Source organism: Thunnus thynnus, chromosome 15 (assembly GCF_963924715.1).
Source record: "Thunnus thynnus chromosome 15, fThuThy2.1, whole genome shotgun sequence".
Classification (NCBI taxonomy): domain Eukaryota; kingdom Metazoa; phylum Chordata; class Actinopteri; order Scombriformes; family Scombridae; genus Thunnus; species Thunnus thynnus.
The window spans coordinates 30,481,106-30,504,608 of NC_089531.1; the positions used below are offsets into that span (position 1 = coordinate 30,481,106).

Genomic DNA, 23,503 nt, shown 5'->3' on the forward strand with positions numbered 1-23,503 from the left:
AAGGATCAAGCACCATAGCAGCCTTTTCATCCTGTCTCAACAGCCCTGTTCAGAACGGCTGGTATTGATTGTAAATCAACTTAGATTTTGTTTTGATTTAATTGCAATAAACTGATCAAAATGATGAAATAACTACATCATGATGTCAATTTGAAAAAGTCTGAATTCATGCTTTTTCATGTCTGTCCACAAGATGACAGTTAATTTTTACAAGGATTGAAGAAATATGTTGATTTAGGAGATATTATTTCTGTATGTTGACTTGTAAAGCTGTGTCCATCTCATATATGCTTGTTGCCATTTTTGTGGCTGTTTTTCTGTCACTGTTTTTCATGAATGTAGCTAGCTAGCTAGCTATGTAGAGAGATGGTTATATCATTCTAAATCCTGTCAACAAAGCTCAATTGTTTCTCCAACAAACAGCCAGTTAGCCAGTCAATCAGCAAAACCTATTTGAATCTCTGACCAAATCAGATTGACCAATAAATCAACCAGGCCAATATATTAGCCAATATCAGCTCATATTATATCACTGATACTGATTTTTTAAAATTTTTATCAGAGTTAAAAAGGAATCTGATAATGATAGATCGGTATATCTAAATATATATCTATATATCTATATCTAATATATATATATATATATATATATATATATATATATATATATATATATATATCGATATACCGGTATATCAGTATATTGATATCTGATGTATCGGTGTATATATACCGATACATGATCGATATACCGATATATCATTATCAGATTCCTTTTTAACTCTGATAAAAAAAAAAATCAGTATCAGTGTCAGGTGCTTGTATCAGTCAACTTATTCTGAGTCAACACCTGTATCCTATGATGAAACATTTCTATCCTGATGGGAGTGGTGTCTTCCAGGATGACGATGCCCCAATTCACAGGGCACTGAATGGTTTGATGAGTATGAAAATGATATATTTATACATATACTATGGCCTTCACAGGTCCCAACTCAATTGAACACCTACTAGAGATTTTGGACTGACATGTTAGACAGCGCTCTCCACCACCATCATCAAAACACACACACCACAAATGAGGAAAATATCTTTTTGAGGAAGGGTGTTCCTCAGCCTTGTTATTGATTCTACAGGTCCCTGGAACTCTTCTGGAGGGATGACTTAATTTGTCACCCATCTGTATATTTCTAAAAGAAAGGATTGAGTTTGCAGTTAATGGTCCTAACTAGACACTGAAATGTAAACACATTCTTCTTTCTAAAATATTTGTCAGTGTAAGATAAGAATGTTACCATCACCCTGGACTTTGCTGTTCTACATACATAGCAACAGTAGCATTCAAACCAGTGCATGCTGCAACAGAGAAATAAGCGCTTCAGTGATAACAGTCACTACAACCATGACAAATAGAGGAACCAGAAATAGCTGAGCATGTTCAGCTGCATGCCCACAGACAGCCAGGGAGAATAGAGTGTGTTTTATGGATGCACTGCAGATCACATTAACATTATTACATTCAACAGGAATAAGGCGAGAGAACAATAGAGCAGAGAGACAAGCTGGAAGGGAGGGAAGGGAGATGGAAATGGGTGAGAGGGCAAACGAGACAGTGGATGGATAGGGAAACTGAAGGAGTGAAATAGACCTGAATGAGAATAAGTGTGACAGAAATAGGGGTATGCCCGAATACAAAAATATTATTTGGTAAAGCACAAATAGTGGGTTTTTTTTTTTATGAATATTTGTTTCATACAAATATTTTAAAAATTATTTGTTTTCAGGAAGAAAAAAAAAAGTCAAATACCAGCACGCAGGTCAGTTACATCGCTATCTCAGTCTTTCTCCTCTGCTCCACTTTTATGTGTATCAGCAGGTCTCCACGAGGGGAGTCAGATCCACCTGCAACATGACGCACATTTCCTAATTTGGACATCAATCCCGGAGTTTGGGGAGTTGTAAAAAATAAGCAATAAATGAAAAGTGCAAAGCAATAATTGCCTTTGAAGTTCTTCCCTACATGTTACACAGTGTGCTGTCTCTGTGTTGTGGGTGTATAAATAGGTGGAGGGCTGTTTGCAATGAGGTGATGAGTAAAGTTTTAGCTCAGTAGTCAGTGCAGTTGTCTATGATCTGGGAGACTCGAGGTCGGTGTGGGGACCTCCTTTGTAAGGTAGTTTATTCATGAACACTTATTGTAACACTTAAGTTTTCTAAAATTAAAAGCATAATAAAAACAAAAACAGGAAATTTAAGCCTCTTTCCACTTTTATTCAAATACAAATACAAATGATTTTGCTGCCTCAACAAATACAGATACAAATACAAATGCTGGGCCCTCTGCACATCCTTAGAAAGAAATAAGGGGAAGCTCAGTGAGATGGAGGTGAAAGGTAAAGTTGTGTAAGTGAGAATCTAAGATAGTGATAAGAAGAAAGTGGGATATCAGGAGGAAGGGGGAGAGTGAATCACAGATCTGGACTGCTCCCAATTAGCTTAAGACCAACTCCAGAGGTCTGAGCCTGCAGAGAGGGTGGCCATCACACAGAGCAGTCAGATGGTGATCAGCTACTGATGCCCTCAGAGCAGACAATGAATCACATGGATGAACTTGTTATTTTCAACTAGCCACAGCACAAAGGCAGTGGAGGCTGAAAACAACAAGTTAAAAATTCATCTCTGTGAAGTGTTTGAGGTGAAGGCCAAAGAATATGGTGACAGAAGCTTCTTTTATAATCCAACATAAATTCAACCCTACATTTTTTTTGAGAGTTCTTCCATCAGTGCTTTACTGGATTACCTACCAGTCAGAGTGGACAACTGCCCCAGGGCTCCAGACCCTCATGTCACCCAAAGGTCCAGGTTCACCACTTGTTTATTCAAATTGATTACAAGTGCATTTATTAATACTACGTTGGAGCTGGGAGGGGCACGGCTGGTTCTTAGCAATAATTGATAATTATCAGAGATAATTATTAATGATTAAAATGAATAATAATATCAATATGATTTAATAATAATGGGGCACCACCTGCAAACCGGGACAATAACCAGACAGTGAAGTAGTGTCATAAAAGAGTTTACCTAGAATGCTAATATCTGAGGGATATCAACATTCACAGGTGAATGAAGGAGGTTTGAGTTTGAGCTCTGACTCTTTCAATCCCCCACTTTTCACAATATATAAACACATTAATGACAAAAGACTTCTCTTTAAAGATATGACAGTGTTTATTAAACAATAGGGGAGAGAGCAGCGGTTGCTTTGTCCACAGAGAGCATGCGCACGGACGGCAGTCTTTAATGCATGTTGTCTGATTTGTCAATTGACAAAGCGACTTACTTTCTCACTTGCCGTGGCACAAACACATCAGTCCCCAGTGGGACAAACACAAAAATAGTCTAGTGTGGTAAACACAACTCAACAGGCAGCAAACTTCAAATAGTCCTCGGAGGATAGCAGAATAAAGGGACTAGATGGTCCATCAATTCGCAACAAACAACAGCAATAAAGCTGAAATTAACACACTTTCATAACCTATCTCTGCCCAGACTTAGCCTTACTTTTGTTGCTTAAGAAGTGGGGTGAAGAAAGGTTGTCTGTGTGCAGCCAGTACTTAAAGCTGCGGTGATGTCACAGCTGCGTCGCTGGTGTTGGAGCTTCTCTGCCAGTGAGAGACGAGAGTTTGGGGCTCCCCAAGATTCCACACCGAGGTGCGTACTGAAGGGGCAGGCTGGGAGATGGAGTCTGTGTGAGCAGCCTTTTGCCGCTGTTCCTTTGTTTCAGGGGTTAAAGGACAAAGGTGACCTCGTGGTCAGGCTTCAGAGTTTACAAGTAGGCCTGCCTTTGTCTGACCACATGTTTGAGGCCCAACAACTATATGTATCTCTAAAACTGAAATTACACGGGGCCTTAAGGCAACATCTGTATTACTATCTCATTTTGAGGACTCATCTTGTAGAATCTAGCTTCAAGGCCTTCATCCTCTGTATTAACTGTGCTTACATTAAACATTTTATGAAATACACTTGTGCTTAATCATGTCACAAAGTAATTCATTACAAACTAATACATACTTAATACACAGTGTTGGAGAAACAGTGAGTCAGCAGGGGCTAATTTTTCCCCAGAGACCCCGAGTGGGTAAATTCAACCCTGATACTGATGAATGCTTCTCAGCCAGCTCTTATGCTCAGGCTGTGTAGCCCCCACCAACTTCACCGTCTCAGCAAATGACAGGAAAACCCTAGAAATCTTGATCATATGGATTCTGTATTCCAATTTCTAATTTTTCTTTAAACTATATCCTCAATGTTACTTACTAGGATAATGAAAGAATCCTTTATGTCATGACCACCAGTTCTAATTATTTCAACTTTGTCTCTCAGTCCGTAGCCATGTTTTGCTTCATTTTGACATGACAGACAGGTCTAAATACTACCATACCCATGATCTTCGGCCACCACTGCTACAGAGAAGAAGCCAATCAGAGGTGCGAATCACAGCTGTAGTGAATTCAAAATGATTCATCATTGAATTTGTGAACAAAACGTGTTGCTATAATTACTGAATATTTATAAAAAATCAGTTTTCTCAAGATTGTAACCTTTAGCTTTCACCCACCATTAGTGGTGCAAGTCACCAAACTTTAACCTCGGTGATTGGATGTTTCTTGTCAAAATGTGTTCAACTTTCAAAGAACTAGATATTTTTTAACACAGTTGTTTATCTTTTGTACTGATGATTCAACCAGGAGAGTTTCATGCTGAGCCAAACTGTAGCAGAGTTCCAAATGTGACTCACCTAATATTGTCTATGGGGAAAATGAACAGGACTATATCATCCGAAACCGGGCGCACCCAAAATAGCTCCTCCTACCTCACAGCTCTGTTGATGTTGGCTTTTTTTAACAACCATAACTGAGTGTTTTTGTTGCCTAACTTTAAATTAACTTTAAAGCTGCACTAATCAATAATTTCTACTAACGGTGAATCAAATAACTAGTAATAGTGATAAACCCACAGAGAATTCTCAATAACTCAACCCCCCTCTCATTTTAGCCTCTTTCAGCTCATTGCTTTATGGCTTCTTTGCTGGTATGGTTCGACCTCATGGCTCTCATCTACCTGGTGTCCAGGAGCAGCAGGCGGCTATCCCCCCGCCTCCGCATTTTCCAACACCTGTTTTTGGAAAAAGACATTTCAAGATACATCACAGTATAGTCACATACTCACACATTCTCCTGTCAGGTTCTTGGAAGTGGTCGATATTATTTTATCCAGCAGTTAGCTTTTTCAGACTGTCTCTCTTTTTGAGTTCATCATCATCTGTGACAGTGGTAATTGGCAATTTGATAGATTCAGTCCTCGCTGTGTTTTCACTTGTCATGAATTTATTTCCTCCGTGGCAGATAAAATGTGTTACGTGAGCCTTCAGAAAATCCTGCAGGCTTAACTGAGCTAACCAAACACTTTTAGTGCTGAATAATTCAAACAGACTTTAAGACACTTGATTGTTTTTCTTGTTCCTACAGTTGAATATTTGAATTTCACCATGCAGAATGATGCATGATGTATCAAATTTTCAACTTACAAAAGTGTGGTGTGGAAACTTGAAGCCTTGAGTGCACATACACTGGACTTTACAGTGAAGTAGGGGACACCTTGTGTCCAGCAGCTAAAGTTCTGAAGTGAAATATATTTACATATTCATACATTCTGGAATTTTTAATGAGGGCCATTTTAAGGATTTTAACGTGAGAATTATACTTTTTTTTTATCTGGAAAACCATATCAGACACACATTATTGCTTCAAACATGTGTTTAGGGGATCTTCAAGGCTACAAACAACCCATAATGCAACACTCCTTGTAGGAGTTGATTTTATGCTAGTACAGTGGGGGAGAGAGTCACCCTACTAAATCATGAGTTGCTCCACTGAATCCTCTAGCTCTAATATCAATATAATTGATGACTCTGAGTCCTGTGTAAGCAATGTTTTAGTTTTCAACCCTTTTGACCTACATAATGATAATATTACTATTTACAATGAATACTTTGATCCTGACAACAATCTTGATAATTTCAAAAAGGCTAAATTATCATGCCAATACTATAATGAGGATCAGTTTAATTATTTAACCCAAAGCCAATCTGAGGATAATCAAGTATGTGCATTTTCAACTTTTCACTTGAATATCCATAGTCTTCCTAAAAACTATGATGTCCTAACTCAATATTTATCTACTATAAATATTGAGCATACCTTTTCAGTGATTGCCTCATCAGAAACTTGGCTTATTGAGGATATAACATGTCTTTATCTAATGTCACAATTCAATGCTGTTCATTCCTGCAGGAAGAACAGAGTAGGAGGTGGAGTCTCAATTTATTTACAACAACAATTTTAACTTCATTTAAAGAAAAGAGCTTAGCCTTAATTTAGATAAGACTGATGTGGAGTCATTGTTCATCGAAATTCCCTGTTGTTCATTATTTGATGGCAAAAGTATTATAATTGGATGTATTTATAGACCACCTGATTCTGACATCAGCACTTTTATGGATGCCCTCTACTGTACCTTGGAAATTATATGTAAGGAAGGGAAAATGTGTATGTTACTTGTTGATTTCAATATTAATCTCCTCAAGGATGAATTGTCATCCATTGTTGATTTTCTAAATTTACTTTCCTCAACTTATTTTTATCCCTTGATTCATAAATCTTCTAGAATAACAAGTTCATCTGCTACACTTATTGGCAAGATATTTATCAACTATTTAGATTACAGTATTAGTGTAGGATTACTGATGACTGATATTTCTGATCATCTTCTGGTATTTCAGTTGATTCAAACCAGGGTTAATAAACACAGCAAATCCAAAAATACTCCACAAGTGATCACAAAATATCATGAATTTTCCAGAAAGAATATTGAGTCTTTTAAGTTATTGATAAATTAAGTTTCATGGGATGAGGTTTACCACCATCAACAAGATGTTGAAAGAGCTTATCACACATTCTCAGCTGTTTTCAATTCTGTTTTTAACAAATGTTTTCCACTGATTAAGAGGACAAAAACAAATTACTCCATGAATGGGAAACCTTGGTTGACTGATGAATTAAAAAGATTCTCTATTATAAAGAACAAATTATATAAGAAATTCATTATGAATCCCACTCCTCTAAATCTGGAAACCTATAAAAAGTACAAAAATAATTTTACCCAGTTATTAAGAAAAGGCAAAAAGACATATTTTTCAGAGAAATTCATGATATTAAGTCATCATGGAAACTTATCAATCAATTGCTAAATAGAAAAAAAGCTCCTGTTGTTTGGCCATCTGAAATGTTGGGGAGTGATGGAATTCTTCTTAACCGCAGGGAGATAGCTGAGGGTTTCAACACATTTTTTATAAATGTAGGATTTTCCTTAGCCATGAATTTTAATGATTCTGGTGAGACTCCATTTGATTTAATTACAGGTAAATTTTCCTCACTCTGCAATTTTGAGCCACCCACTGTTAAAGAAATACATAGTATTATTATCAAGTTAAAGGATTCTGCTGAGGGACATGATGGAATCAGAAGTAACTTGATAAAAGAAATTATTAATTCAGTCATTGATCCTCTTACCCATATTTTCTCCTTATCCCTACGAACAGGTGTTGTGCCACATGATCTCAAAGTTCCTAAAGTTATACCCCTTTACAAATCAGGTGATCATGATACTTTGAGAAATTATCGTCCAATCTCTATATTACCTTGTTTTTCAAAAATTCTGGAGAATCTTGTTTATGGAAGACTCTCAAAGCACTTAGTTGAGAATAACATCCTGTACAAACATCAATATGGTTTTCAAAAAAAATATTCAACAGAATCGGCACTGTTACAGCTTGTCAACAAGATTTCTTCTGCCTTGGATGAGAAAAAAATTGCACTTGGCATCTTTTTAGACTTATTCAAAGCGTCTGATACAGTTAACCACAATATTCTTATTTCCAAGCTTAACAAATATGGATTACAGGATGTTGCACTCAAATGGGTAGTCAGTTATTTAAACAATAGAGAACAATTTGTATTCATAAATGGTTGCATCTCAGATAGATTAAAATTACTTTGTGGATTACCCCAAGGTTCTATACTTGGCCCCCTTCTATTCTTGATTTATATTAATGACTTGCCCATGGTTTGCAAAGATTTTTTTCCCATTTTATTTGCTGATGATACTAATCTCATAGTTACTCATGATGATTTCAAAGCGCTAATCCAGTATGCAAACAATGGTATGTCCCTCATCTTTAAATGGTTTTGGATGAACAAACTCACTGTCAATGTCGAAAAATCTAATTTTGTGATATTTTGCAATAAAAACAAAAAATATCCATAAGATGACGCTAAAATATTCATAAATGATACAGAAATGTTCCAAGTCTCATTTACAAAATTCTTAGGAGTTATTGTAGATGAAAGACTAACTTGGAAAAAACATAATGAACATGTTTGCGAAAGGTTAATGAAAATGACTGGGATATTGAGGAAAGTTTGTTCTCTGATTCATCCTTCTTCTTATTTAACTCTGTATTATAGTCTAATCTATCCATATATCAATTATTGTAATATTGTTTGGGCTGCTACATATTCTTCACACCTCAATCAGTTATTGTTAATCCAAAAAAGGTTTTTAAGAATGATTTCAAATTCTACTAGCCAAGAGCCATCTGCACTTTTGTTTAGGAAATTTAAAATTTTGTCAATTTATTCTGTAAATACTCTTCTAACATGTGTGTTTATGTTCAACTTCATATATCACAGACAAACCCTTCCAGATACGTTTCACAATTTTTTCCTTTTATCGTCAGACATTCACTCTTATTTGATGAGGCAATCAAAGGACTTTCATTTACCTTATTGTCACATTTCCAATCATCATTTTTTAATCAAATTTAGAGGTCCTCATCTCTGGAATTCACTAAATACAACTTTGAAGTCGTCATCTTCTTTAATAACATTTAAAACACATTTTAAAAAATATCCTTTATTTAAATAGAATTTTGTGTGACTGGGTATATATTACACCTCTTGCACATTTAAAGTGTTCAAATTTATGTTTTACTTATTTTTTCTTTTCTGTCTTTTTCTCTTGTTTTTTGCTATACACGTGTCTTTGTCTATTTGATGTTATATTGTTTTATGACTGTATGTTTTTATGACTTGTTGAAATGAAGGGTAGGACTTTGTATAAGCCCTCTGGCATTCCTTCCTCTCCTGCACAATTTAATATAATTTTTACTGTGAAATATATTTATTGTAACCTTTGTGCGAATAAAAAATACTAAAAAAATACTAAATACTAATACTAGACCAGGGACAGTTGTGACATCAGACAGTTGTAACACCTTGAATTCCTCCAATCAGAAACAAGCTACAGTGATTACACTCACTCCACACATGTCAGTTAGATTGTCTTCTTGCTTACAAAAAAGGAGCCACATTTGAAACTCCCACAGAAAGTTACCAGCAAAAGTGTTTTTTTGAGGTAAAAATTTAACTTTTCTATCAGATGTATTTTTTTGGATACTGTCCTGAGATCAGATGTCTAGGAATCCAAACAAGTATTATTAGAATCACTGTTTTGTAAGCTAAAAATAGAAATGGCTAACATGTGTCAAACTAGCAGACAAGCTAGTTCACATGAGGTAAAGAATGGCTGGTGATACTGGGACGGTTGTAACGCCCTGTTACAACTGTTCCTAAACCAAGCTTCCACGCCTACATGAACTGGATTGATGGATGGATGGATGGATGGATGGGTAGATGGGTAGATAGATAGATAGATAGATAGATAGCAAATTAAATGTAAAATGTCATACAATTACATGCTAAGTTAATAATAATCAGCTGCAGGCTAATAGTCAGTGGAAACGTGTTTGCTTACGGCATGCTAAATATCAGAAAGAGGAAGACAGACAGGGGAGTCCCACTTCCCTTGCAGGAGAGGGCTTCAGATGGCATAAAACAGGGTCAGGAAAGTCAGTCAGAAATCAGTCAGGAAAGTAGCCAAATCATGTGGCATTTGCCATGTGTGTCCTCAAACTAATCCATTTTGATTTCATGTTTAAACCTTTTTGAGGATGTGTGTTCTACCCATTAAATAATTTTCTTGCATTATAATTTGATGGCTTCCTCTCTTTTTTGTCATGTAGTGTGAAAAAAGGTATTCATTATTTTTTTAAAAAAAAGAAGTGAATAGTCACAATAGGATGAATGTTAAATAATCTTTTTCATTTTGAGTATTAGATTGATTGATTATGTATATTTTTGAAATGTTACAACCGTCCCTGACATGTGTTACAACTGTCCCTGTACACTGGGACAGTTGTAACAGTGATGTGACTGTATTTTAATCAGTTTTGCAACATGTGCATATTTCATAAAGCCACTTAAATACATTCTTTCACTAGCTAACACACTGAAGTTTATAATATAGCAAATGGAGAGTTCCAGTGTAAACGGTTTTTGGTTTATCGGGAAAATTGCAAAAAGTGTTACAACTGTCCCTGGTCTCCCCTACATTTAAAAAAGAATATCTGATGTTGTGAGCACATAAATGTTTTGTCCTCAAATATGACACAACCCAACCGCCAATACGGTAATCCTGCTTTGACTATACCTTAACCATACTGTAGTTGAAGGAACAGATATTGTAGAAATATAAAAATAGTTACAAAAAACCCCTGATATGTTGTTTTGATTAAATGTAATTAGGTTAAGAGAGAAAATAAATGTAAGTCCAGCATGGCTCCCTCATCAGGTCAAAATGAAATGTGTCCAATACTTTGGTTCATGACCTAATACCTGACAAACTAATGACATTCCCATCAGCCTCAGCTGTACTATGTGTTTAGTCTTATTTAGCAAATGTTAGCATGCTACTATAACACACACACACTGTAACTAAGATGATGAACAGGGTAAACATTATACCTGCCAAACATCAGCATATTAGCATTATCATTGTGACCATGTTAACATACTGATGTTGGCATTTAGCTTAAAGCACTGCTGTGCCTGAGTACAGCCTCAGAGAACTGCTAGCTTTCAATTAAATAGACAATGAAGGGTGCCACCCATTAATATCCTAATGAAAAATCTTTAATGCAATGCATACACATAAAAACATATCAGAGGTACAGTACCAGTCAAAAGTTCCCACACCTTTCCATTTCCTTGAATGAGAAAGTGGGTTCTTATTACATATATTTCAGAATCAGAATCTGCCTGCATTTTGTTTATTTTCATCATGAAATCTGAATTGAATTCAATCCCAGGCTAAGGACTTGAAAAGTTGTAAATGTGGCTTTGTGCAACCTGCAGAAAACTGTGAAGAAATGAGCTGATCAGAGGAGAGAAGGGAGAGGTGTTAGCTGGAGAAGAGGATATAAGGGTGTGTGCATGGGGTAGATGGGAAGGAAGTGATGGTAGGAGACAAAGAGGGAACAGGAGGCATCAGAGGATGTGGAGGAGATGATGGGGATTTGGAGGGACAGACGGTTTAAACAGCAGGTGTGTTAGAAAGCAGTGGCCAGTCATATTTCACACTCCAGTTCAACTGAACAGATTTAGGGAGTGAGGTGATGCTGAGGGCAGGGAAGGTGGCTAACAGCTATGATTCCGTCACTGACTGTTTTTCCAATGGCTGTGGGTTATTGTGAATTCTGCAACAACAACACAATTACTTTAATCTCTGTCAGTCCAGAGAGGAATCAGCTGACTGATGACATCATCTATTGCCACTGTGAATTGTGTCAGGCTTTTATTTTGCTTCCCACCACAGTGTTCATTGTAAAATGTGTTCTGCTTACCATTGGGAGAGCTGGAAACCGGTGCTGATGTAATTTGTGTCCTGAAATATATGAACAAATGCAATTTGGTGTCAAATTGAGCAAATGTGTCTGGAGACTGCACTCCATGGTGGAATGATAAAAGGATTACTACACTGATGAAATGAGAAGCCTGCACTCAGCTAAGAAATAATGCAGCTCATCGAGACTAGTCTGAGGGAGATGGGGACAGGTTTCATGTGAAACCAGGCTTTATGCTTATCGTCCTGTTGTCAATGCTTTTAATATTTGATTAAGACACCTGTCTCTTACATTAAGACCACAATGGGAGACGCACAATGAAAGATAAATGTGTAAAGGAAGTTTGAATTTGATATGATTTTGATGTTTTATGAATAAAAATTTTGACGCAAATTGTTATTTGCTGGGTACAGTGACTGTCTGCAGCTTTCATGAGTCTTGTAGTCACAGTGAGGTTGACAGGTTTGGCACCATCGTGCCTTTACAGAGACCAAAACCAAAATCTGTACTCACTGACCAAATCTGGCAACCAACACCATAGCTGTAGATGCTGCGCAAAAGTGTTGAGCATTGATTGTCAAGAAATATTTCTAGGCAATAACCCCCCTAATACCACTGACTTACTGTGGTTTATACATTACAGTTTGGGTACAGTTTAAACAAAAAATATACATGTTAATTGTGTATTGTTTTTTATTGACCTACCAACAACTACCTACCAAGATGTATTGGTATGTCTATTTTTGAACTTTGGACAAAGATAGCTCTATTCCCCTGCTTCCAGGCTTCATGCTAAGCTAGGCTAAGCACATCCTGTTTCCAGTTCTGTAATTAATACATAGACACAAGATTGAAAGTCATCTGAACATCTCAATCCCAGAAAGAAGTTAAATAAATTCATCCCACAAAATGTTTTAAATAATTTCTTTAAAAACCTGTCAAAAAAGGTATGTAGTATAAAAAAGGTTTTAAAAATAACAAGGTAAAAAGAGATCTAATTGTGGATTTATGAATTAAAATGGCAATGAAAAATATATCTTCTAATTCCAGGAACAAGGGGGATATAAACATCATACAGCCAACAGTTTAAGTTGATTCAGCAAGGTGAGCAAAAACATTAGTAAAAGATGTTTGAAAATCCTCATTTGAAATGGAAGGAAGCAACTGAGCTTAATGTGGATTTATGGGGATAAGTCACTTAACCAGTTAAAGACCCCCTCCAGATTGGTTTTAAAAAATATATTAAAATACTCTGCACAAAATCATTTGTGTCTGATGATTTTTCCACAAAAAAGTTCAACTACCAGTTTAAAACCTGTTGACGTTTAGATGTCGAATGACATGGCTCTTTCTTCCTCAATGAAAAATCCAGAATCTATGAATATGCAAATAGTTTTAATTAAAAAAAAATTGAGCACAAATTTGAATCTGAATACAAATGTCTCCTACTTCACTGTAAAGTCTATTCAGTCTATGTGCACTGGAGGCTTGTGTAAGTTGCATACTGGACCACAGTTGGCTTATATACAAAAGGTCAGGGGCCTTTGCATCCAATTTTTTCAAGAGAGCACTGTTTCAAAATTCTGTTTTGTTGTTAGGTCTAGGGGATTTAATTACCACTGAGCATGAGAGCTGTACCAGCTACTAACAGGCTACAACATACACTGAATGCCTTCAGTTGCCAACAATAGCAAAAGGATGCAGGCCTTACTTGAACCCTGGTGAGTTTGACTAGCCCTCCACTGTTGCTCCACTCAGCCCCCTGCATGTGTTACTTGCAGTGGCCGTGTGATTGGGAGCCAGCCAGCTCTGGTGCTCTTCTTGTCATCATCCGTGCACTGAGCTAAGTGTTGGTTTCAGTTCATATCTGTTAACAAACAGACACGGACAGAGGCTAAACCAAAATATTTCAGGGATTAGGGTTATCATTCAGTGTCCATCACAGTCTCAACAAAACAGCAGCACTGCAGCCACTCTCCTCTCATCTTCCTCTACTCTGTTTCTTCTGGCAACTGAGAGGCTCCAATCAGATAAGAACTGCCCTCTTTAAGTTTAGCAACCAATCTAAATGAGAACCATGTGACAATGACTTCATCACGAGGACAATCAATTAATTTATTTGACAAAATAGAACTTCTAATATTGATCTGGGTGGTTGAGGTCCCACATAACATATTGGTTTATTCAGTCTGAATTAAACTTGTTTTAATTAATTCAAGTGGCTGATTGAACAGGTTTTGTAATGGCTTGTCCCTATTGGACTGCTTGTTTCTTGTGGTTAATAAAATGATAAGTAACAGTGAGCCCCATAATAAATCTAAAGCCTCTCAGTAATGAGCTTACACTGTTGCTTATGATTAATTTCCACTGTAAGATCTGACTTGAGATCCTGTGGTTCCACTTGCCCCTACTGCTGTCTCTGCTCTGCTAACTGATATTAAACAGAAACAAATCAGCCATGTGTCTCTGGCTACTTTGTGTATGTTAATGTTTTTACACTAAGCTAAAAGTCACTCCCTTTGAAGCCAGTGTTACTTATATGAGATATTAAGCTCTCAGTAAGTCATACTGTTTTTGTCATGTGATTTGCAATCAACCCACAGTCACTCACACAATGTGTGTGCTGTTCTAACTGTATACAATTGTAATTGCATAGTAGTCTTCCAGATGGAAGGAACCAAATACCCAAAGAGGGGGTGTCAGTTTACCAGACAAAAAAACATTATGACATGGACTGCAAAAATAAATGTTTATGTAATGCTTCTCAAAAATACAGTATTCAGTATATATAAGCTCATTAAGCCACTATATTTTCAGTTTTAATTCATAAATTATTGAATTTTTTTACATCATTTATTGTTGGAGAGATATCAGTAGCTGTTGTTTTTCTTGAGTGGTAATTTTAGCTCCCACTCTCCACCGGCACATCCTTTTGCCTGCAGAGATCTTGGCAGCCTGTTGAGCCAATTGTGCCCCCCTGCAGCAACCTGCACAGCCAAACATGCTGCTCAGTGTGACCTGGCAACCTGTGCAACCAATCATGGCACCGTGAGGAATCGATTGAGGCTTTGCAGTCTCCTATGAAGTCTCTCCTTCAAAAGCTGCCCACAGTGCCATTCTGCAGAAGAATGCCAGTGGAAAAGAGTTCTCAAGACCAGATTTGTCCTTTTTTTGCCCTAATATGATGCAGATGGTGTGAAATGTTAATGAGGCTTGCTGGGCACTTTTGGCTGCCATAGAAGAGACGCATTGACCTCAAAATAGGACACAAGTGGTTACTTTTAGGTTCCTGGGTTCTATTCTTATCTATTTGGATCACTTTTTAGTGTAGATATTTAATTACTAGAGTGTTACTATATAATGAATTAACATCTTTACGTGCACCACGGGTTGGGTCTTCCTGCTGAGTGCAGTACACTAACTGAAATGAGTAATAAAGTAAGATGTGTTATCTGACTGGGATTGAAACCTCAGGCTCTGAATGTTTCTCTCTCATGTCATCGTCACTTTGAGCCTGTGCTTTATTTTAGAACAGACCTCAAGGCTTACTGCTGAGCTGGGGACAGAAAGCCCATGAATATCAGATGTAGCCCACAGCTCCTGGAGTCTTGTCAGGACCATCGCACAAGCAGCACTTAAAGATCCCTCCTCTTCCATTCACCCACACTGCCTCTGTTTAAAACACTCAGCCACTTTCATTATTATCATCTCAAACCATGTGTACAAGTGTGACAGCGAACACAAACTCACAGCTTTCTATTGTGTATGTAACACAGTGTAACCACTCAATAGTGAAGCTAGATATACAGTGCTGCTTGAAAGTTTGTGAACCCTTTAGAATTTTCTGTATTTCTGCATAAATATGAAATAAAACGTGATCAGATATTTGCACAAGTCCTAACACTAGATAAACTGAACCCAATTAAACAAATAAGACAAAGAATGTCATTTTTTCATCTTTTTCATACTTTTATTGAGGAAAATTATCCAATCTTACATATTAGTGGAAGGCAAAAGTATGTGAACCCTTGCTTTGAGTAACTGGTGTGACTCCCTTTTGCAGCAATAATTTCAACCAAATGTTTCTGGTACCTGTTTATCAACCCTGCACATCAGCTTGGAGGAATTTTAGCCCATTCCTACTTACAGAACAATCTCAGCTCAGGGATGTTGCTGGGCTTCTTTGCTTGAACTGCCTGCTTCAGGTCCTTCCACAGCATATCTATAGGATTAAGGTCAGGACTATGACTCGGTCATTCCAAAACATTATCTTTCTTCTTCTTTAACCATTCTTTGGTAGAGCGACTTGTACGTTTAGTTTTGTTGTCTTACTGCACAACCCACTTTCTGTTGAGCTTCAGTTCACAGACAGATACCTTGACATTTTCCTGTAGAATTTGCTGGTACAACTCAGAACTCGTATCTCCTTCAATGATTGCAAGCCATTCTGGTTCAGAGGCAGCAAAGCAGCCCAAACCATGATACTTCCACCACCATGTTTCACAGATGGGATAAGGTTCTTATACTGGAATGCAGTGTTTGCTCATCGCCAAACATAACGCTTCTCATTCAAGCCAAAAAGTTTGAAGTTCTCATCCAACCACAGAACATTGTTCCAATCACCTTCTGGCTTATCCACGTGGTCTTGAGAGAACCGTAGACGGCAGCAATGTTCTTTTTGGAATGAAGTGGCTTTTATCTTCGCAACTCTGCCATACACACCATTGATGTTTAATGTTCTCCTGATGGTGGACTCATTAATATTGACATTAGCCACTGCATGAGACACCTTTAGTTTCCTAGACATTACCTTGGGGTCCGTTGTGGCCTCCCAGACTATTACACGCCTGCTCTTGGTGTGATTTTTGTTGTTCGACCACTCCTGGGGAGGGTCAACAGTGGTGTTGGATGTCTTCAATTTATACATGATCTGCCTGACAGTTGACTGGTGGAGTCCAAACTCTTTAGAAATGGTAAATTTGTAACCCTTTCCAGCCTGGTGAGCATCAACAACTGTTCTTCTAAGGTGCTCAGAAATCTCCTTTGTTTGAGCCATGACACACTTCTACAAACCTGTGTTGTGAAGCTCAGAGTTTCATATTAAAGACCCAGATTTCTCTTCTTTAAATAAGGCAGGACCTCCCAGACTCACATTTGATTGTCTTCCCATTGATTTTAACACCCAACTCTAATTTCCTCTTCAAATGAAATGATAATCCTAGGGGTTCACATACTTTTGCCACACACAAATATGTAACATTGGATAATTTCCCTCAATAAATAAATGAACAAGTGTAAGGTTTTTGTCTCATTTGTTTAACTGATGTCTCTTTATCTAGTTTTAGGCCTTGAATGGAAATCTGGTCACGTTTTAGGTCATATTTATGCAGAAATAGAGCAAATTCTAAAGGGTTCACAAACTTTCAAGCAGCACTGTAGATTCTAGTCTCTTCTAAGTTACTAGTTAACCACTAGTTTGCTGCGCTGACATAGTAACTCACATAGATTCAAAGATTTTGTCCCAAATGACATGTACAATAATATCAAAACAAATCCCCAGGTTTAAAAAAATCAGCAAATTAAAAAAGGTTAAGATTAAGCCTGATTTTAACACTGAATTGTCCTTCTTTAACAAATTTTAGAATCAGCACAAATTTCTGACAGACTGGCTGTCATATGTCATTCAGTTTGACGGGGGTGGGGATGCCTGATGAATTACCCAAATTATCATTGATCTCGCTGTTTGATGATTGGGTGGATTTCAGGCCGATCAGAAATAAACAAAAAACTGAACTTTGTTGCAAAATTGTCCACATCCTCCAGCCACCTGCACGTCCACACTATATTCCTCTTTTTATCGTCATACTTTCTATTCTAAGTAGAACCACACAAAGTGACACTGCCTTTTTCCTTTTTTATTTTTTAAAAATTTTTTTATTGTATATTGACAAAACCATTTAGGGGTTTCTGTGTTAAAATTTTTAAAAAGTTTCTGTGCAGCTTACACATTTCTTGTGGCAACTCCTGGCATTTTTCTCAAACTATCCAAACAGCAGTTACACAGTATGATTAACATATACCTTTGCAGTAGAAATCACTTTTCTAAAGGTAACATTGGCTTGGTTAACCATTCCAGTTATGGGGGCAATGGTGGCGTAAAGATAAGATAAGTGAGCTGGTTGGATATCCAGATGACATAGAAACTGTAAGTGTGGTAATTATTGTACTGTATTGTTCGTATACATTTTCAATATATTAAATGTGTGCTGTTCAGTGGCGTAGACAGACATTGTTTATTGGGTGGGCCATCTTTTACCAGAAATACTGACTTAACAAAAGTTTAAAGAAGAAAAAAGAACAAACATAGACAAACTGAAAAACCAGCAGCCATTTTACTTTGCAACATTCTGCATCACAAAGGCAGTAACAGCAAAACACTATCTATCCAACATGCCAACCAAGCAGAGCAACATTCTATAAAGCCCGTGTACAACAGTATAGACAAAAAGCAGTCTTTTATAGCCTGCCCAGTCTAAAATACAGTATATTTGCACGAGCAAGACCGACTGTGCTACAGCTCTACAGCGCACGGCACTGTTAATTAACTATGTTATTGCATAAAGAGGCAACATAAACCAAGACAGCAGAGAAGGTGTTAACTTAGACAGATATCGCACATGTAACACATCACTTGTGCATTCATTATAGCCTACAGCCAATGTTGCTTCAGTACCATGGTCAACTCACGAATAACAAAGTCTGCACATTTTAATGAAAACCGCATCTTTGCCCCATGTCTAGACAGCAAGCATGTCAGATGCATTTTTCATGCGCATGTCAGTCGCAACAGACACACTCTCATTTTAATCTATGCAGCTGTCTGCACTGGCTCTGTGCAGGATCACATCTCAGCCGTGTCTCATGGGTGTAACCATGACCTGAAGCGTTCATTTACTCTTCAAGTCTATTCTCCTCCATTTTATGAACGTTAATACAGTCTTGTGTATTGAGCTCTGAGCACTTCCAACATGTGGGTAACCTACGCTCAACACTGCACCTGATTCAACACATAGATGAAGCTCACTGCTCTGCTGACATGCTGCTCATGCTATGCTTGCTGTCTAGACACAGGGTAAGGGTAACACTCTCCTTCAAGAAAACTGTCCATACCACTGTGATGGGAAGTACTTGATTTTTCCATTTTTGACTCTGCAGGGAAATACCTACAAATTTGGTTGTGAGGGTGGTTCATCAATTGCACATAAATCAGCAGATGAACCCACGTCAGGCTGACCGGGAGAATGCTCTATACCCCCAGGGAGCAAGTAGCCGGGCTCACCTCACTGTGGGCTGTTGAGTCTGGTGGACTCAGACAATGGAGGCAGTGGTGTGTCTTCTTCCTCTTGCTTTCTTAATATTACAGTAAATAATTACAATAAATTACAATAAAATTATATTAAAAAACTTTGTTTAACCATTGTTGTAGTGTTAACATTACACCGCCTGAAAAGCTGGCTGGCTATTTTCCTGAAGGTGGATCATGAAGGTCCACATGTCAGAATCATAGCAACTAATGACATTCCCTTAAGAAGAACAACAGTTCCATTTTAATTAGAACGCACACAAGTCAACAATGAATCAAGTTTATATTTATTTATTTTCTTATTGTCATGTATTGTGTTGTAGCACTGGAGTTACCAATGGGTGGTGTTGTAACATTGCCTATGCTGTTCTGTCAAAGACAAAAGGAACCCATAAAATGGAAATATGGAACAGCAAAAACCTCCAGGAATGTTGAGCCTAAAGGGTAATCTGACAGAAAACTGGAGAGGGTGGATTCAACGTTTGAGATATATCTCATCGTGAGTTGAATATCATTAAGGTATTCAACACTTTTCAGTTTGATGATGTTGATGATCTAGAAGTATAAAAAGAACTGTTCAAAAAGCACTGTGGATCTCAATAAAACTGAGATACGATATGATACGATACGATACAATACGATAAACTTTATTGTCCCGCTCAGGGAAATTTGTCTTGGACTCTGTAGCTGCACCATGCATGCCTTGATGGCCACAATGACACAAACAATACAACCTCAGCCATACCAACACCAACAATTACATAACATGACAATATTGCACATAACCCATAACATAACACATACATATTGCCATATTGCACACATCCCATTATATAATACACACATACACCTCATAAAAATCATGCTTAAAGATCACCATAGTAAAACTACTGCAAAAATTATTAAAAATTATTGCACAAACTTCGGCCTCAAGCAGCATTGTTAAGAAATGTAATGGACGTTGGAATAAATGAATTCTTAAAACGGTTGAGTTTGCAGTGAGGGACTCTGTATTGTCTGCCTGAGGGTAGGAGGTCATACTCTGAATGAAGGATGTGAGAGGGGTCTGGGCTTGCCTAAAAACAATTTGTTGGTAAATGGACTGCAGGGTCTGGTAGTCGCTTTTTCCAATTACTTTCATGGCTGTGTGCACCAGACAAGCAAGTTTAGTTTTTAGTTTTGCTGTGACGTTGCCATACCAGGATGATATCCCATATCTGACTAAACTCTCTAGCACTGCCTGGTAGAATAAAAACATGATGCTTTTGTCCACCCCATATACTCTTAGTCTGCATAGAAAATACAATCTCCGCTGTAGACGACAACACAAGCTTTCAACATGCACAGACCAACTAAAAGTGTCATCTAAGTGAACTCCAAGATATTTATATGAGCTGACCTGCTCAATGGGTGAGTCGTGTATGACAACAGGACTATGGTCCCCTACTGATCTTGGGTCTAAGACCAACTCTTTAGTTTTATTCACATTTAGAGTGAGGTGGTGAGCATCACACCATTGCCAAGTTTTCAATTTCAGAAAAATAGGTTAGGTGGCTGTTTGTACAGTCATTAGTACAGAGTGTAAAAAGGACGGGGGAGCTCACACAGCCCTGTGGAGCACCTGTGCTGATCAATTTGCATTCTGAGAGGGTGTTATTGACTCTCACCTACTGTCTTTGATTAGTTAAAAATGAAAAATACCACTTGATTAAAAAAGGGTAAACGCTCATCTGCCTCAGTTTAGAGATGAGCAGATAGGTTTGCAGTGTGTTAAAAGCTGAGCTTTTGGGCATTCCAAGTGCTTGACAGTGAAGTGGGTGATGCTGTTGGTGGCATCATCAGTACTTCTCCCCTGTCTATAAGCAAAATGGTATGGATCAAGTGCCAAGTTGACTTCTGCCTTAAGCACAGCACATGTATTTCTCAAAACTTTTCATTATAATCGAAGTCAGGGCCACAGGTCTGAAATCATTATTATCAGCTGGACATGGTTTTTTAGCTACAGGAACTATGGTGGATTTTTTCCACAGAGCAGGAACAGTGTGTGAGTCCACAGATCGCTGGAAGATGGGGCACCAAGCTGGAGTGAGCTCTTCTGCACATGCCTTTATGAGCAGTGCAGAAATGCCATCCGGGCCAGTGGATTTTTTAGTGCACACATGTTTGAAAATAGACTGAATCCTGAGTGGATCAATTATAATCTTACTGCTAACATCAGTTAAGATAGTTCCCATGACATATACTAGAGGCATTTGTTTTTCATGCGGGTGCCAAGCAATGCAGAGTCCATTGATGCATACATAACTGACCTGAAAAATAAAACTAAAGACTGTGAGTTTGAAGACTTTACTGAGTCATTGATAATAGACAGAGTTGTATGTGATATAAAAAAGGATCACACAGGAGGGAGACACATGAGGGCAGGAAGTAAAGGACCTGAAACAAGACAAGAGGTGAGTATCAAAATAAAACAAGAAGAACAAGACAAAGAACAGTGGGAGAAACAAAAAGGTAACTCAACTATCCAGACGGGGCATGACAGCAATAGACATTTGCCATGCTAGCAAAGTGAGCCAAAGCCAGCGTGAAAAGCTACATGAAGAAACTGAAGTGCCAGTTCAGAAAATACACAAGCAAAAGACAAATGGAAACTGGAATATTTGCATTTTAAAAAGAAAATGTGTGTGAGAGCTGGAAGCAGTTAGTTCCACTGCTGCTGCTGCTGCCACCAGTTGATGCTACTGCCACCAGTTGATGCTACTGCTGCTGCTGCAAACTGCTGCTCCAGCTGCAATTTTTAAAATCTTTTAGTGCCACATATAGATGAAATTGAATCAAATACTACAACCTTGTTCAGCATCCCCATCTGTACAACTTTGCTGAATTTGGTTACTATGGATTATTACATTAAAGAGATATGGCAGTTAATAAGTAGTATGGTGGTGTTTTACTAATCACCACAAGGTGGGGCTATTAGTGCCATGATTCAGTATGTTGTGCACATTCTCATGCAGAACTTGTGTACCAAGTTTAATTTGACTAAAGACAACAGAATTGCAGAAATATTATGTTATAATGTCACTTTAGCACGCCCTCTGGGTAGAATTGTATGAAATGTTACACACTTGTGCAGTGTGACTGTATATACAACATTCCCAAATTTGGTTGCAATGCAATTCAAAGTATTGAAGAGTTATGGCCCATTAAGGGCATCAGACCATGCCTTCAGATGTTTGGTAACCAATTACAGACAAATGGTAAGTGATGCCCAAAAACTCCTCCAAAGACGCAAAAAATGTTTTTACCAAAAAATCCAAAATAGCAGAAAATGTTTCCAGGCACAGATGGGCGTGGCCTATATAAGTCGAATTGACATCATCCAAGGAACACACTTTGTAAGTATGGTTTTGCCATGCTTCATGATTCATGAGTTATTAGCCAATGTAAAACACGTAATAACTGACCACATGATGGCGCTATAGGTACCATGTTTTAATATGTTAAGCATTTCCACATGGGGCAGCTGTCCATAAAGTATGAATACTTTTAAGTTTTTGACATATCAACTTTAAAATGTTCCTCCCATAGACTTTTTATTATTAATCTTAACGCTGTAAAAAAATATTTAAAAATTAAAACATTATGAAAATGTTATATGTGTGCCAGTATGTGTATGTCTGTCTGTATCAGTTTTAGGGATGTGCAGAGAGCCCAGTATTTGTATTTGTATCTATATTTGTTGAGGCAGCAAAATTATTTATATTTGTATTTGAATAAAAGTGAAATAGGTGTAAATATCTATTTTTTGTTTTTATTAAGCTTTTAATTTTAGGATATTAAAGTGTTTAAGTGTGTATGAATAAATTATCTTATGAAACTATCTCGAACTCCAGTCTCCCAGTTCATAGATGATTGAGCTGACTATAGTGCAAAGCAAAGCACATTGCAAATGTGCAGACAGATGTCTACTTATTTATACTCCCAGAGCACTGAGACAGCACAGTGTGTACCATGTAGAGAAGAAATTCATTGGTGATTCTTGCTTTGCACTTTTCATTTATTGCCTATTTTTTACAACCTAACTTTGTGGAAAGGAGAAGGGGAACAACAAGTTATGGAGAGTCCCTTGAAAGCACTTTGCTTGTGTCAGTAGCTCAGCTTTATCTTTGGGGAACATTCCCATCTCTGGGAAATGTGCATCATGTAGCAGGTTGATGTGACTCCCATCGTTGAGACCTGCTGATAGACATAACAAACCCAACAAAGTCAGTAAG

The 23,503-nt window shown here is 37.6% G+C and overlaps 1 protein-coding gene across 3 annotated transcripts in view; it reads left to right on the top strand.

Moving 5' to 3' along the window:
• The window catches only part of LOC137198103 (gamma-aminobutyric acid type B receptor subunit 1-like), a 175,121-nt gene extending 155,915 nt beyond the window's left edge, over positions 1-19,206 (top strand). The window contains exon 7 of one of the 3 annotated variants that reach the window (XM_067611751.1): positions 1,874-1,983. In XM_067611751.1, coding sequence (XP_067467852.1) covers positions 1,874-1,962 — 89 coding nt within the window. In that variant the 3' untranslated portion in view covers positions 1,963-1,983. Of the gene's footprint in view, positions 1-1,873; positions 1,984-19,081 lie in introns of those variants that run through there. The other 2 variants (XM_067611752.1, XM_067611755.1) reach the window with 2 other exon arrangements.
• Positions 19,207-23,503: the final 4,297 nt, after the last annotated feature.